The 14,824-nt window shown below is 36.3% G+C and overlaps 2 protein-coding genes across 9 annotated transcripts in view; one reads left to right on the top strand and one right to left on the bottom strand.

The window, feature by feature from the left end:
• The window catches only part of DNAlig3 (DNA ligase 3), a 281,323-nt gene that overhangs the window by 1,464 nt on the left and 265,035 nt on the right, over nt 1-14,824 (top strand). For all 7 annotated transcript variants that reach the window (XM_087346940.1, XM_087346937.1, XM_087346949.1 and 4 more), the window contains exon 2: nt 1,200-1,247. In XM_087346940.1, the coding sequence (XP_087203066.1) occupies nt 1,200-1,247 (48 nt within the window). The remainder of the gene's footprint in view (nt 1-1,199; nt 1,248-14,824) is intronic.
• CNMa (CNMamide) overlaps nt 3,534-14,824 on the bottom strand; it is an 87,406-nt gene continuing 76,115 nt past the window's right edge. Inside the window, exons 3-5 of one of the 2 annotated variants that reach the window (XM_022076143.2) lie at nt 10,683-10,840; nt 7,784-8,012; nt 3,534-4,568 (exon numbers count right to left, since the gene is read on the bottom strand). In XM_022076143.2, coding sequence (XP_021931835.2) covers nt 4,507-4,568; nt 7,784-8,012; nt 10,683-10,840 — 449 coding nt within the window. In that variant the 3' untranslated portion in view covers nt 3,534-4,506. Of the gene's footprint in view, nt 4,569-5,769; nt 6,674-7,783; nt 8,013-10,682; nt 10,841-14,824 lie in introns of those variants that run through there. The other variant, XM_022076141.2, reaches the window with a different exon arrangement.

The following is a 14,824-nucleotide window of genomic DNA, read 5'->3' as shown; positions in this document are numbered from 1 at the left end:
TGGAGATAGGTTTGCTGACTTATGAAAATGCATTACACAAATGTTTTCTTTGTGTCTTGTCAAAACATACGTGTTACATCCAAAATTACTGAGAATTAGTTTTGCTTTTTGAATAGGCACTATATGAGGGACAAGTTTGAATCATCTTGTACCATGGCCCATGTCAGGTATATGCGATTGCATGTGGTGGGAAATTTTGGAAAGTAATTATTTAAGCTTGACAACCTTCTGGAAGCAGCTAGTCGTAATTTCACTGCCATTGAAAGATTTGTTAATTTTCTTAAGCAAAATTTCTATTTATAAGTTGGTTGAGAAAATATTTTAAGTTGTTTTATTGTTAATGATACAAATTCATGTTTTCTTAAGGAAATGGCAACACATTTTATACTACATGAAAGTATCATAGTGCAACACTGTGCATTGTTCTTTGCCAAGTGTGGAGGTTATTTAAATAATTTTCTGAATTTTGGTGTGTGTCGTACCTTGGACATGCGGCATGTCTTGTATCTTGGATCCATTTTAGTCATATACTTTTCAAAAGTTATTGGTTCTTTTCACATGGGGATACATGTTTTCATGTTTTGTGTTTCTTAAGATGCCACAAGGTGAAAAAGATAATAAGGGAATGTGAAATGCTATTCTGTGTGTTGTAACAAATGACTGTAGTGTTCTCACATTCTGTTAATATCTTGAGCCTTCCTGCCCATGATAAAACTGCATACTACATTCAATGTAATGCGATTATTAGTGTGTTTTATGCAGTATTTTAGGTGTAATCTTAATAATATGAGTTCATTTAAGCAATGGAAATGCTTTGGGAATATCTCATAGACTTTCTTGCTGTAAGTCTGGGCCTGCCTCTGAATCTCGTCATCAAGTGACTGAATAATTTCTGCATTTTTTTCTAAATTTATTTATTTTGATGTAATTTTATTACATGTTGACCATGTATACTCAAGCATATTTAATTTGTATTAGCAAAGGTAAAATCAACTTCTGTGTTGTTTGTGAACACATTGTTTCCAACAAGTCTGACTTAGCAGTAGTTTAAGTTAGTCTAAATTCATTTTAATTGTATTATGTTAGTGTTAGGTCCAGTAAACATAAATTAAAAAAAAGTTATAATTAATTTTGTGGTATACAAGTGCATGTTTTGTAGTCATAATCATTCAGACTAATGGAAATATTCTTGTTTTTAGATATTTGTGGTGTTGGATATTTTGGTGCCAGGAGTTAATTCAAATCTTGTAAGTATATTTTCTAACTGCAATAATTTTACAAACTTTCACTTAATTACCAGTTTTTGGTTCTTCTGATTTGATAGAAATCTTGGTAATTATTCAAGGAATAATTTAGTGTTGATGAGCTGCTGGTTATCGACGGTTGAGCTGATGACATCTCAGAATAATATTTGCATATGTACTCGAGATATTTAACGATGAAAAAATGGCTGTTGGAATTTAGTTTTAAATGAAATAACATTTTGCTTTTAACTTCGTGGATGTGAATCTTCATGTGATGTGTGTATAGGACATAATTAAACTTTAATTTGATTGACTTTTTACATAATAGTACATACTGAGTTCAGCTGTACCTCATTCCATTGTTTTGCCAGTGACTGTCTAGCGTAGTCTTAATTTCATACAAAGGTTTATCGTGGTTTCAGCACCACTACTAAGCATTCAAATCATTGAATAATCTGGATTAAATCTTTTTGGCATTTTAGTCACGTGACTTGCATGCTACTAAAATGAACGTGCCACTACAAAATACCATCCGTACTTACATTTCATTTAGAAGGACTTACACACTGAAAGTTTATTGGCATTGTAACTTTATAAACATTAGCTAAAGCCAACAGATAAACAAAATATAATAGTGCAGCGTCTACAATAAATATAAAGTTTAATTAGTATGAGAATAAAGTATGACATGAATCAAAATTGTATATTAATCATTGCGGTGAAATACTGTAGCAGAATGGATGGTCATAATAGTTGCTTTGTGGGATGTACTATTCAGACATGTTAATCCATTCACATGCGGTATTAGTTGACTCTTAACTGTCCTTGCAGTTGTAAGACTTGAGGTTCTCACAGCGGTGAGTATGAAGATATCCGTCTTCTAGGTTATTGCGCTGTGTAGTCTGGTCGATGTTAACCAACGTTTCAGAGGTCATACTGCCTCCGTCATCAGGGTGGCTTTCTTGATTCGAGGCTCTTCGGATCAAGAAAGCCACCCTGATGATGGAGGCAGTATGACCTCTGAAACGTTGGTAAACATCGACCAGACTACACAGCGCAATAACCCAGAAGACGGATATCTTCTGTCCTTGCAGTTGCTGATTGATTTTTCTGGCAGTTTTATGACTGTGAGTATGTATTTCTAGTGTTTGCTTTCATTGCTTATAACCATTGTCCCCACTGTCACAAGCCGTGGTGACATGTTTCTTAGTAGTTGTGGTTACCCTGGTTTAATTGGGAAACGTTTGAGGAAGAAGATATGTTTAATGTTATGTGAGTAGAGTTAATCACATTTCTGCAAAACGTGTATGTTGTAAACATTGGCTTCATTTTGGGGCTTTACGGACCCTGGACACCTAGACACCAGCTAGAAATTTTGTTGCGCTGCCTAATATTTTTGAGAATAATTATTTCATTTGCCTTTTTGAAACTCTTAGTGGACATTATGTCAGACATATATAATTGCTCTCGTATCATTTACGGCCAGATTTGTGGACTTTGATCACAGCAGAGCTTTTTTCAGTACATATTACCAACCCTCTGAAACTTAAAACTCTTACGATCGCGCATCACGTTATAAGTTGTTGTCTTATAATTACGTTCTTAAACACATCCTGTTGTCTGTTCATATTTATACTTTCCCTGATGATGGAGGCATTAAGACCTCTGAAATATTGGTAAATTTCTACCAGACTGCATGGTGCAGAACCTGAAAGATAGCCATCTTTGTCGCGTTTCCTTGTCTGCGTCAGTACACGTACCTTAAACTTGAGAAGTCAGGTGAAACCAGGTCAGCATGACTTGATAATTATGCATGAATGAGTGAGTAAGTAAATAAATGAACGGTAATTAAATAAATAAATTATTGAATAAATAAATAAATAAGATGTTTAAGCAGTTTTGAAAATAAGAATTTTTACAGAATTCACAATCCTTTCCTTGCAAACAAAAATTGCAGTATTACATTAAATAACAGCATCAATATCTGATCTGAAATTTACTTTATTATTAATTTCTTATTTTCAAAATTTATTCATCTGTTAAAATGGTCTTATGAATGATTTAATGGATAGTTTGAGACAAAAGTTAATGCAATGCAAGTACTACACATTTATTACTTTATGGTGACAGATTATAATGATAATAATAACAAAACAATAATAATATTAATAATAATAATAATAAAGTTGAAAATATCTGCTACAACAACAACACAAAATTGGGTACAGGTACGCAATAGCAATTAAATAATTTAAATGTATATAAATGATATAATAAATACACTTTAGGTAATGTTTTACTGTTGGATATATATTTTCTTATTTTCATTTTATTATACATACTTGAAATTTTAAAATACTATTTTTCAGTACTTCTAAGTTGAATGTGTTAAATATAAATGAAATAGGGTGGAGAAGGGCTGAGAATTGGGGTGTGGAGTTTACTGTTATTGTCTTCACATCGACACTGTCTTTGCTTTGGCTAGGCTGAATGTGTCCAGTCCAGATTAACATCAATATTGAAAGTTGTACAAAAGATATGTGATGCCATTTGAGCTTTAATTCTTTTCGTAACATGAGTGTGAAATGAAATAGGAATATGTTTTAAATGAACAGAATGAAGTCTCGAAGTTATTGTAGACACCAAGTCCAGCTTCCACATTTGACTAATTTGAAACACAAAGAAATTGTAGCTCTCGTGTCTGGAATAACCAGACTTATCTGCCACAATTTCTTCATTGATATTTATGCCCTGACAATTCATGATCTTTTGAAATTTCAGTGAAGATTTAAGGTCTCACATGAAATATGTTCAGAATTTTTCAGTATGTTTTGACGCTAAGTATTCAGGTCGGAAATTGTGACTGTTTCTTGATAAAATATTAATACAGTTAACTGTAGCACTAATGTACATCAAACATCGTATTATGGGAATGTCTTTCATTTCTTTGCAGTCAGCATTTGAACAAAAAACTTTTTTACACTGTATGAAAATGATGACATAGGCCATGGGAAGGAATATTTCTTTCCCTCACAATCTGGCATTTTCACTAGTGTTTTTTTAAGTTGTAATAATTCTAAATAATATTAATTGAGAGTGTTAGTTCACTTTCAAAGTGTGAAAATATCTGTGATTGCTTAAAACAAAATTCAAGATGCTGACATTTTTATTTCATAATTTATATTTTTATTCTGGGATTTTGAAGGATGAGGAATGTAGAGAGTCACTTTCCTTTGCTACTTTCTGCGTAGAGTTCAGAAGTTCAATGAGGATTTCGTTTTCTACCCATATTGCAGATCTTGAAGTAGCAAAGTGGTGGCGGATCTGAAAGTAAACAAAGATGGAAGTTTAACGTATAGGACGTAACTTCTTAACACCATCACTGCAAATCTATTTTGTGTTTATTAAGATTTCGGAAACATCTACAAAAATTTGTTCATGTGAAATTAGTATTCCATATGATAATCAAATATTATATTGAACATGATAATGAACCTTTGGGTTCTATAGACCATAAGACATTTCTTGACCAAAATATGAAGTTGATAAAAGATTCTCGGGTTACAAGCCGCGTCAGGTGGCCATCTTTTATCAATTTCTCGACCAGTTGAGCAAATAACAGATCTTTAATAACGACTATGTTCAGTTGAGTTTGTATTTGACACGAGAATACTACAGATTTCTTTCATTGCTGTTCTGTTAGCAGTAACATTTTGTAAATTCAGTATGTCACATTTCTGTCAAGCTTGACATTACGCCTGAGACCATAGTTCATGTTCTGTTGCGTCACTATTGACAAGAGGCGCTGAAAGTCTTTTGTTTTGTTTCAACTGCCTAAGTTATAAAGCTTTAGAGGTTTTGTGTATGATGTTGATTGCTTTCAGAGACTTTTCAAAATGAACATTCTTTCTCTATTTGTGTGTTACTAATTAACAAAGCAATGAACTCATTTGTTGATTATAAATGCTGTAAGACTCCCATCTGAACGTTCAGCATTCAGAATCGGACTATTCTCTAATATCAGACTGCTCAGAGTTGCGTGAGGATTTCAGAAAGTAACATTATTTTCTCGTGCGTCCTACAGACTTAGTTATGATTGCAGTAATGGTGCATTTACATTGTTAGTTAATTGAAAACGTTTTATGTAAAGCTATTTAATATTCCAAAGTTTCATTCACAACAGCATGCTAAAAATTAAAAAAACTATCTATGACCTGTACAATGAATACATTTGGCAGCTGTGCCGCTCGGTGTGGGAAACTAACACGGTGATCATGCATAGTAGAAAGGCTATGTTGTGCCACGAGCGTAGCTACCAGATGTCCTCACTGTATTCTGATGCAAGTGTTCATGCAGAAGCAACACCAGAAAGAGAAATATTAAATAATGTAAGGAAAGTTTTGTGTTATATTTGGACAGAACAAAATTGTGTAGTTTTTTGTAACACCATGGACAAAATGGTGGGACCAACCATGTGACCATATGGTTGGTCCCACCATTTTGTAACAGCATGGACAAAATGGTGGGACCAACCATGTGACCATATGAATGTGAGAGACAATGGGTACCTCATGCTTCAGGTGTACCTCACCATTCATATTACATCCTTTTGCAGCTTCAGTTTTCTCTAGGATTATTTCTTGTAAACATGATTTTAGATGTGCAGAAATGTAAGCTGGTTGATATTATACCGACAGCTATCTGCTGCCACTGAACTTTTGCCATTCCTATACAGATCTGTACTGATTTGGTGGTAACGCTGTTTTTTTTTGTGTGTGCGTGTGTCAGAGCAACCAGCTATATAGCATGCATTTTTATAATTCCAAAATTATCACCTGACAAATGTCATCTTCTCCATAAGCGTGAAACATAAAGCAACAGATTCTCACAAACGTGCTTTTAAGAATTTCCGGTTTTCGTGTTGTTAATCCACAAAGTAACATTCATGCAAGCAGGTCGTTATAATCAGTCCTCAGTTTTAAAGGTGAAGAGTTAAATATTAAAGCTATTAAACTCATGTGCTTGGCACGGGACATAAAATTAGAAGGTACTAGATAAAATCTAAAATAAAAATTAATGAGGACAGTGCAATATATGAATAATCATAGTTGTGTTTATAATATTATGGCATGAAACTTTAATATAAAATATTTTCATAAAAAAAAATGACAATTAAATTACAATACATCTGATTTTATATAAGAAATTTGGGAGGGTTAACCATGCAGAAGAAATATTTAGGACAACATTTTTGTAGGTTTTATCAGATCTTGGGTTTATTTTGCCTTGCCTTGAATAAATAAAAAAAAATATATAAGGGAGTCAAATGAGTGTTGAAATCAGTTAGGCTCAGCGACGGATCCAAGGATTCCAACGAAAGTTTCGTTTGCGACCCATATTGCAGATCTTGAAGTGGCATAAGGACATGTCTAAAATGAAAGAGAAATATATTTGATAATAAGCCAAATGAGACTTCACTGGACGAAGTCCTGTATGTCCCTGTAATTTGCGTGTTGTTATTCTGGTATCCGAACTGTGTGTTCTGCGACATGACCACATGCAATGATGTCCTGATGACCTGAACAGCTGTTGTTAAGTAATGGTAGCTGTTTTTAACTGTTAATTGAATACGTGCATTTGAAGGAATGAAAGCCGTGTACATAAGTTAGTTTTGTACTATTTTTGACTGTTAATTCTTTGTCAGAGATTTTGTTAGTGGATTTCATTTTACAACATTATAACCAAGCATTGCATATATTAAAAAGCATAGGTTGGAATTAGATCATCACACGATGTTATAAGCTTATTCCAGACTTAAAGTTACCTTTTCTTCAGAGTTCAGTAACAAATTGTTTTTTGTTATTCAGTCTTATATCAGTTACGCCAGTTATAAATTGAAGAAAATTTGACATAAATTTGTGAAGATCTGTTAGAGTGGAAACCCATTGGTGGTAATTAAGAATGGAATATTCTTAGCATGTCCCCATTTTTTTTCCAAAAAATGTTAAGTGACTGAGCTACTTGAATAAGATATTTGACGTTTTCACTTAGAACAACTTAACCAAATTTAAAAAATTGACATTGCATTACTCGTGGAATGTCACGACTCTTTGTTTTCTTTTGTAATATTTAAGAAAGTGATATTGAAATGAATATTCTAGTGTCATTCCAAAAGCAGGATATATTTAATAACTGTTGTCATCCGTTGAACCGTGTGGCTAAGATAATAGTGAAGGTGAGAGGAGAACTGTGATTGAAATACAATTTGCTGTTACGAAATTTATAATTATTACAGAGAGTAGTTATTAAATATATTTCAAATAAAATGATTATGAATAAATATTAAAATTGAAGATAATTTTAGTTTTTTAAAAAGGTTCATATAAATTTGAAGATATACCTACAACTTTGAAAGTGTTCGTATCGTATGAGGTTACAAATTGCTATAGTTCCATACACACAGAAGCCGTTATTATTATTGTTAGATGTGAGGTTTTGTGTGAGAACCCAAAATCTGAGACAAATGTTTCTGTACTTACAGTTGCCTCTCTTTGTTTCGTCTTTGGCTACTCCATCCTGAGACCTGAAGAACTTTGTTTCGACTGGCATGCGGTTTGGTAGATTTGAGTAGTCTTCAGGAACTTGAGGGGCTCCAATGTCTTGTGTTTCCGTTTCTTCATCGGTGGGCTTCTGTTGTTGTTGCCATTCGTTGTGGTACTGTTCTAGTAGCTGGAAGAGTGTTGCTATTTCTTCCCTTTTCTTCGCATCCTGTCATCAGAGAAATGGGTTTTGTTTTCACAGTGTTCTGGACCATCGTTTTCCGTCTTCTATGACTGTTTTGATTTTTTCATATTCCTACACCCTTCGTTTCCCCAGAAAATTGTCTTCGTTTTCTTAAGAATTTTATACAAAATAAATATATATATATTTTTTTTTTGAACTCGTCTTTACGTGACTTTAAGTACACTACATTACAGCATGCAGAAATTAGAAAGTGGGAAAAGTTACACTAAAACAAAGTATTAAGAGAGCTTTTAAAATTTGCAAGTGATATATTTTCTAACCATTAATATCTGTTAAGCGCTTTTTAATATTATTTCATTTTGTTATTCGTTCAGGATGTTGTGGTGTTCAAGATTTTTTTGTAAAAATTGCTCATTTTACTCGTAAAATTTTTGGTATAATAGAACTTGACAACTTCAAAGAAAAATAAATGAATGTCTCATCCAAGAATTGATAAAAACAATTCATAACAAACAATATAATGAAAAGATGCTTTAAATTAATTAGCAGACATCTGATTAATCTAGAAGTAATAATGTTTGGGATATTCCTAATGAAGAATTAAGAGAGAAAAATTCACTGTCAAAGAGAGAGGTAATTTAACTGCGTGGATTAATAGGAGGTTCGGAAGGAAAGAACGGGTTGTCAAAATATGGGGCAGAAGCTATGCTGGGCCATGGCAGATCGCAGCAAAGGATAGCGTTGATTGGTAATTCAAGCAAGATTAAGAAGAAGACAGATAAGAATCATAAATGTAGACTTACAAAGTTGATTTCTGCGGTGAGAAAATGACCATTTGCAAATTTTATTGCGTGAAAGTGTATGGAGAAATACTTGCCGAAGAAACAATTCGGTATGTCAGGGATTACATGAGCCGGGATAGCTCAGTCAGTAGCTACGGGCTGGACGACCGGGGTTCGATCCCCGACGGGAGCAGAGGATTTTTCCTCTAGCCTCTGCGTCCAGACCGGCTCTGGGGCCCACCCAGCCTCCTCTACAATGGGTACCGGGGTCCTTTCCCGGGGGTAAAGCCGGCCGTGGCGTGATGCTGACCACTCACCCCCCATCTAGTGCCGAGGTCAAGGAAGAGAGGAGCTATACATCCTCTCACCCCAAACGCCTACATGGCGTATAGTGGGACAAACTTTACTTTATGTCAGGGATTACACAGAAGGATAGCAGAAGTGCTCACAGATTTTTAAAGAAAAGATCATCGGGTGACGTGAATAATCTGTGCTAGTATTTAGATTTCGGAAGAGCATATGAAAGCTGTTATACCGGAAGGTACTCTGGCGTGAAATTATTGTCACCTTATGTTTCCTTTACTGAACTGTGAATGGAGTACGAGATCCGATGCCAAGGGAATTCTGTGAGCGGATTCTTTTTTGAAGAGAAATTCCATGTAAGAATATCAATGAATAAGCCCTATAATTATCTCGATTTACAGGACTGAATAAGAAGGTGAGTGTATAACCACCAGAATTGAACGGAATTGGCTGTTCTTAAAAAAATGATCTTGAATGGAAGAAATCGGCTTTTGTTAGCGGTACAGTTGTCTTTTATAAAACAGAACTCTGGATTTTCAACTTAATCATTCATGACGTTAACGTAGGGCAATTACATTATATTGTGTTGTATAACATAAGACAGGATTGAATATGTTACACAGTTTCTGTTTTTGCGTAGGAATTTTGGCTTTTTGATCGAATTTTTAACTTAATTCTTCTACGACTCCCTATTTTATGATTTATCCACTCTGTGTACTCGCACTCATCAAAAATGTATTAGAGGTGTTAGGGTTGATTTATTGTTTTGTTGAAAACGCGTACAGAAATGAACATATATGATCCACAGGTTGGTAAGTATGTCTTGAGTTTTAAAGCATTTATTCTAATTGCTAAGAAATAAACTAATTTGCTGCATAGATATCTGATAAAAAAATGTTCGCTAAAATAATATATAGAAATTGTATTTAAGTTATTATCGTTTTGAAGGTTTATATAATTATATACACCTGAAGATAGTTCTTTTAGGAATTGGAACATGTCGTGTGAAAAATGATGGTCTAATGTAAATAGAATATTTCGATAAAGAACATCATTTAATATTTTAAATATTTTAAATGTTAATTAATGTAATATTTTAATATTTAATAAGAATTTATTGTGATTAGACGGACAAGATTTAAATAATATATATTTATTATATCACAATATGACGCAACTTTACCATCTCATGCATAGAAGCAGTGCATTTTTAACCTGCCTCAAGCTCATCGCTAACTTTTAATTACCCAGCGTCTAATTGATTGTTTATATTAATGTTATCTGTTGTCCGCCCCCTGTGGCCATAATCTACAAAGGTTCTTTTGGAATCAGGCCACTTGCATGCTGCTGTTTCAGGTTTGACCCCTCTGTGTCGTTTGTTTTGTGGTGATAAAAACATCGAGACAAGCTGATCCCCTATCTAAAGGGATCTGTCGCCTCAAAATAATTATTATGGCAAATATGAGTTCAAAGAATCTCTGGTGCGACATCTATCGAACGCCGTCGTAATCATCAAGAGGATATCGGTAGATTGTTGTTACGGATTGGACGAGGACGTGTGCCTCACCAGTGCATGCTCTGGAGAACACTCGATTCAGACGTGGCTCACCTGTAATCCGTTTTCGGCGAGGGCGATTTGCTGCAACTCGCGAAAATCTGCCGGCGCGATGAAGGCCTCTGGAGCGGCTTCAGCCCGGCAAGAGAATGCCATTACCATGACGATGGTCCACAGAATCATCGCCCTTGAGGACATCTTAGATACCATTCCTGTGAACACATTGGCTGGTATAAATGTGTGAAAGTGGATTGTCTCGTTGAAAGGAAATGGAGCGTTTGTCGTTTTTTGAGGAAATTCTGCTTGAAATTACAGTCTGTATTTGAATTAACTATATAAAGCGATGACCGCACCGTGCCAACAGGTCTTGCGGAAATAACAATCAGATGGAATGGCATTTCTCCGATCTCTCTTGGATACAGAGAAACTATGAGAAGAGTCAATATTGTTAGCATAAATGAAAAGAAAAGAGGATTTAGAACAAGTTAACTGAGGCGGAGTACCACGGTGGGTTAGCGGTTAGAACGCTGGCCTTGTAATCCTGGGGTCTCGGGTTCGATTCCCGGCGGTGCCCGAATTTATAACTTGTGTTGGGCAAGGCCGTGGTCTAGGCAACACGGAGTTTTCCTCCGTGGCATCCCAACAATTACTCCATTCACACACAGAAGAAGGCAATGGCAAACCACTTCTGGATCATCTGCCAAGAACGTATATGAACAGGTCCCAGTCCGAGAAAAGGATGGAAGGATCCTGTTCATATGGACCTGTCGTCAGACAGAACACTGAATAAATAAATAAATAATAAACTGAGCCGGAGAAGAAGCATTGGTCACCAGTGGACCAGCGCAGTTCAGCTGTAGATAATTAATTTTTCTTCGCGTGGTTTCAAATATGTGACTTTTCGTAGTTTATTTAAGTGTACGTCTGTTGACGTCTGGGATGCATGAATCTCATATCCCTCAATATTTATTGGAACGAAAGTTGTGAGAAAAATACATTTTGTGCTTGCATTTTCCCCTTAAATGTTAACGATATTTAGGATATTAAACGAAAGTGACCTTTATGTAGCTCAACCGTTGAGACTGATTTTGGATGCCACGCCTATTTTACGAAGAATGTTGGACAGCATCTGAAGCTAAAATTCGCGATTTTAAAATCTTAAAGGCAGTGACAACGAACGTGCCAGAATTGTTACACTATACGTTTGCTGTTTCCAGATTTGATCTCTGACTTTTACTTGAAACATCTTTCGATGTGCTACGCGAATTAGACAACGTTTTAGGCCTCTGTATCCGTCACAGGCCTGTGTTTCTTGGGCAGTTTTAACCTTTATTTTTAATTAAGGGAGCAACAGATGACGATAAACATTGAATTTTATATTTTATGTAATTTCGAAACCATTGTGTCCAAAAAATATGTCGTATGCTTCCATTGTGAACTTTTATGCAACATGAAAGATAATGCATCTATTTCTAATAGGACTTGTACGTTGTTATGAATTACGAGTTGTTTGTACGATCTCCCACTGGAGTTTAGCTTCGGTGCTTATTTAAGGCATTGTAAATTGTAGGTTCATACTAGAACATATATTGTAATTAGTATGCTGATATTTTGTGCGATTTCAGGTTCTCACGGCTGCAAATATTAAAATGACTTGTCTTTAGTATCTTGCTTCTTGTAATCTGGTAGAAGTTTACCGACGTTTCAGAGGCGTTTGCTGCCTACATCATCAGGGTGTCAAGCCCTGATGATCATGTTTAGAACTGAAGATGGTTGTCTTGTGGAAAATTGCACTGTTTAATCTGGTAGATAGGGACCGACTCCCCTGATAATGGAGGCAGCAAGCTCCTCTGAACCGTCGGTCAGTATCTTACCGGACTATACGATTCAAAATTCCAGATGACTGTCATCTTCTGAGAACCTCAAATTTTACCGCGTTTGTAGTTCAGCGAAAATATGAACAGTGGAACAGTGGGGCGCGTTTTTACCAGCTTTGTCGGCAAATTGTAAGAGTTCTCCGTGTAGAGAAACGAAGTTCTCTTAACATAGTTTTAGTTTGAGGTTCGCGGATCTGAAAATACGCAGTCTGGCCCTGCGAACTGCGTTTAAGTTTTGATGTGGTTATAACGAGCGTTGGTCGATTGAAATGATCGATACTCACACTTACTCGACAGCAGTGATGCTGCAGTGTGGTCTAACTCCCTGTTCACGCTATTTGAACCCGAAAATCGACACTCACAGCCGAAGAGGAAATTACATGGCATGGCATTGCAAATGTTGTCACAGTTCGATATTATTCGAGGTTCATCGGTCTGGTCAGTGAAACACTTTGTGTTTGAAAGCACCACGGAAAAAGATTCTGTCATATGCGGGTTTAATTAATACGGATTCAGAGGCTTACAGGAATAAACACTTCATACGGAAGTGTAGTAATAAGATGTTTTGAACAGTTCGCGAACAACCTTTGAAATTAAGAGGGCTTTAACAGTTGTTCTTTCGGACTTACAAAATAATAAAACTAGTCTGAGGCTGGTTTAACCAGGGGGCTAAGCAGATGGGTTTTCTGTCCTTTTTCTCGTATTTTGTACCTGAAGACGGAAGCGGAATCCAGCTTCCGAAACGTAGTTTTATTATTTATTACACATATGACTTACCATTGTCATAATCCTTCAAACCTCGACTGTAACAGTTGTCTTGTTCACCGGTAATTTCCGTTGTGTTGGTTCGAAATCTGCGGTTTCTAGTGCCTTGCGGCCGGATTATTTCTTATCGCATTGCATGTTTTACGACATTACTTTCGTGCGAATTATTTTGCATCGGAAGGTGCTTTATTTTATTCCGTTGTCGTGTGACCGGAACTTTTAGCTCGCAAGATGCAATAGATGATGGATACGACACTTTTGATGGATAGCATCACGAGAAGATATCACGGGCAAGCTAAAAATCATCGCCCTGATGATGGAGGCAGTATGACCTCTGAAACGTTGGTTAACATCGACCAGACTACACAGCGCAACAACCCAGAAGACAGAAATCTTCATACTCTGATGACGGAGGCAGTATGACCTCTGAAACGTTGGTTAACATCGACCAGACTACACAGCGCAACAACCCAGAAGACAGAAATCTTCATACTCATCGCCCTGATGATGGAGGCAGTATGACCTCTGAAACGTTGGTTGACATCGACCAGACTACACAGCGCAACAACCCAGAAGACAGAAATCTTCATACTCATCGCCCTGATGATGGAGGCAGTATGACCTCTGAAACGTTGATTAACATCGACCAGACTACACAGCGCAACAACCCAGAAGACAGAAATCTTCATACTCATCGCCCTGATGATGGAGGCAGTATGACCTCTGAAACGTTGATTAACATCGACCAGACTACACAGCGCAACAACCCAGAAGACAGAAATCTTCATACTCATCGCCCTGATGACGGAGGCAGTATGACCTCTGAAACGTTGGTTAATATCGACCAGACTACACGGCGCAACAACCCGGAAGACAGAAATCTTCATACTCCGCCGTGAAAGCCTAAAATCCTGCATGTGCGGCCAAAGGATTGACTAAACACGTTTTATTCTGATAGAATCGGCAAAGTTGTAGACTGTTCGATCAAAAGCATTTAAAAGTCTGGGATTACATATAAAACGAGCTACTGTGTGAATATTTTGTCAAGAACTTGTCATGAAACTGATTTAACTTTCGACTTAACAGTGTGTGTGTGTGTGGACAGTCTTGATTTGAAGCGTGGGTGTGATTGAAATGCAGAAGTGGAAAGAACCGGAGGAAATGAGGTGTCTGTTGGTCGTTTGCCGGATGCCATCCGTGCCTCTGTTTATTTGCTGTTCCTTTGTGGTGGCGTTGACGTGTTTATCGGAGATTCATCTTCCGTCACTTCTACTGTGTCACCATTAAACGTCTTCATGTGTCGTGATCATTAGTATAAATCCACAACTCACAAGCCGAGGACACATTCGTAGAGTTATTTTTTGTTGTTGATTATTTTGTCAATTTCGGTCTCGTGGGTGGTTACCAAATTTCCCTGGTCATTATTAATTTGTAATAAACATATCCACAGGCCATTCCGTGTATTAATGCGGCGAAAAATGGAACATTTTGCGTTTGACATTTTTGAATAAAACCAGTGCTTTCGTGGTTAGTTTACGTAAGGACGAGTAGCAT

This window comes from Zootermopsis nevadensis, unplaced genomic scaffold (assembly GCF_977971745.1).
Source record: "Zootermopsis nevadensis isolate Lab colony 2312 unplaced genomic scaffold, Znev_1.0 Znev_ptg000001l, whole genome shotgun sequence".
NCBI lineage: Eukaryota > Metazoa > Arthropoda > Insecta > Blattodea > Termopsidae > Zootermopsis > Zootermopsis nevadensis.
The sequence above is the reverse complement of the archived record's forward strand: the minus strand, read 5'-3'. Positions and strand labels throughout refer to the sequence as shown.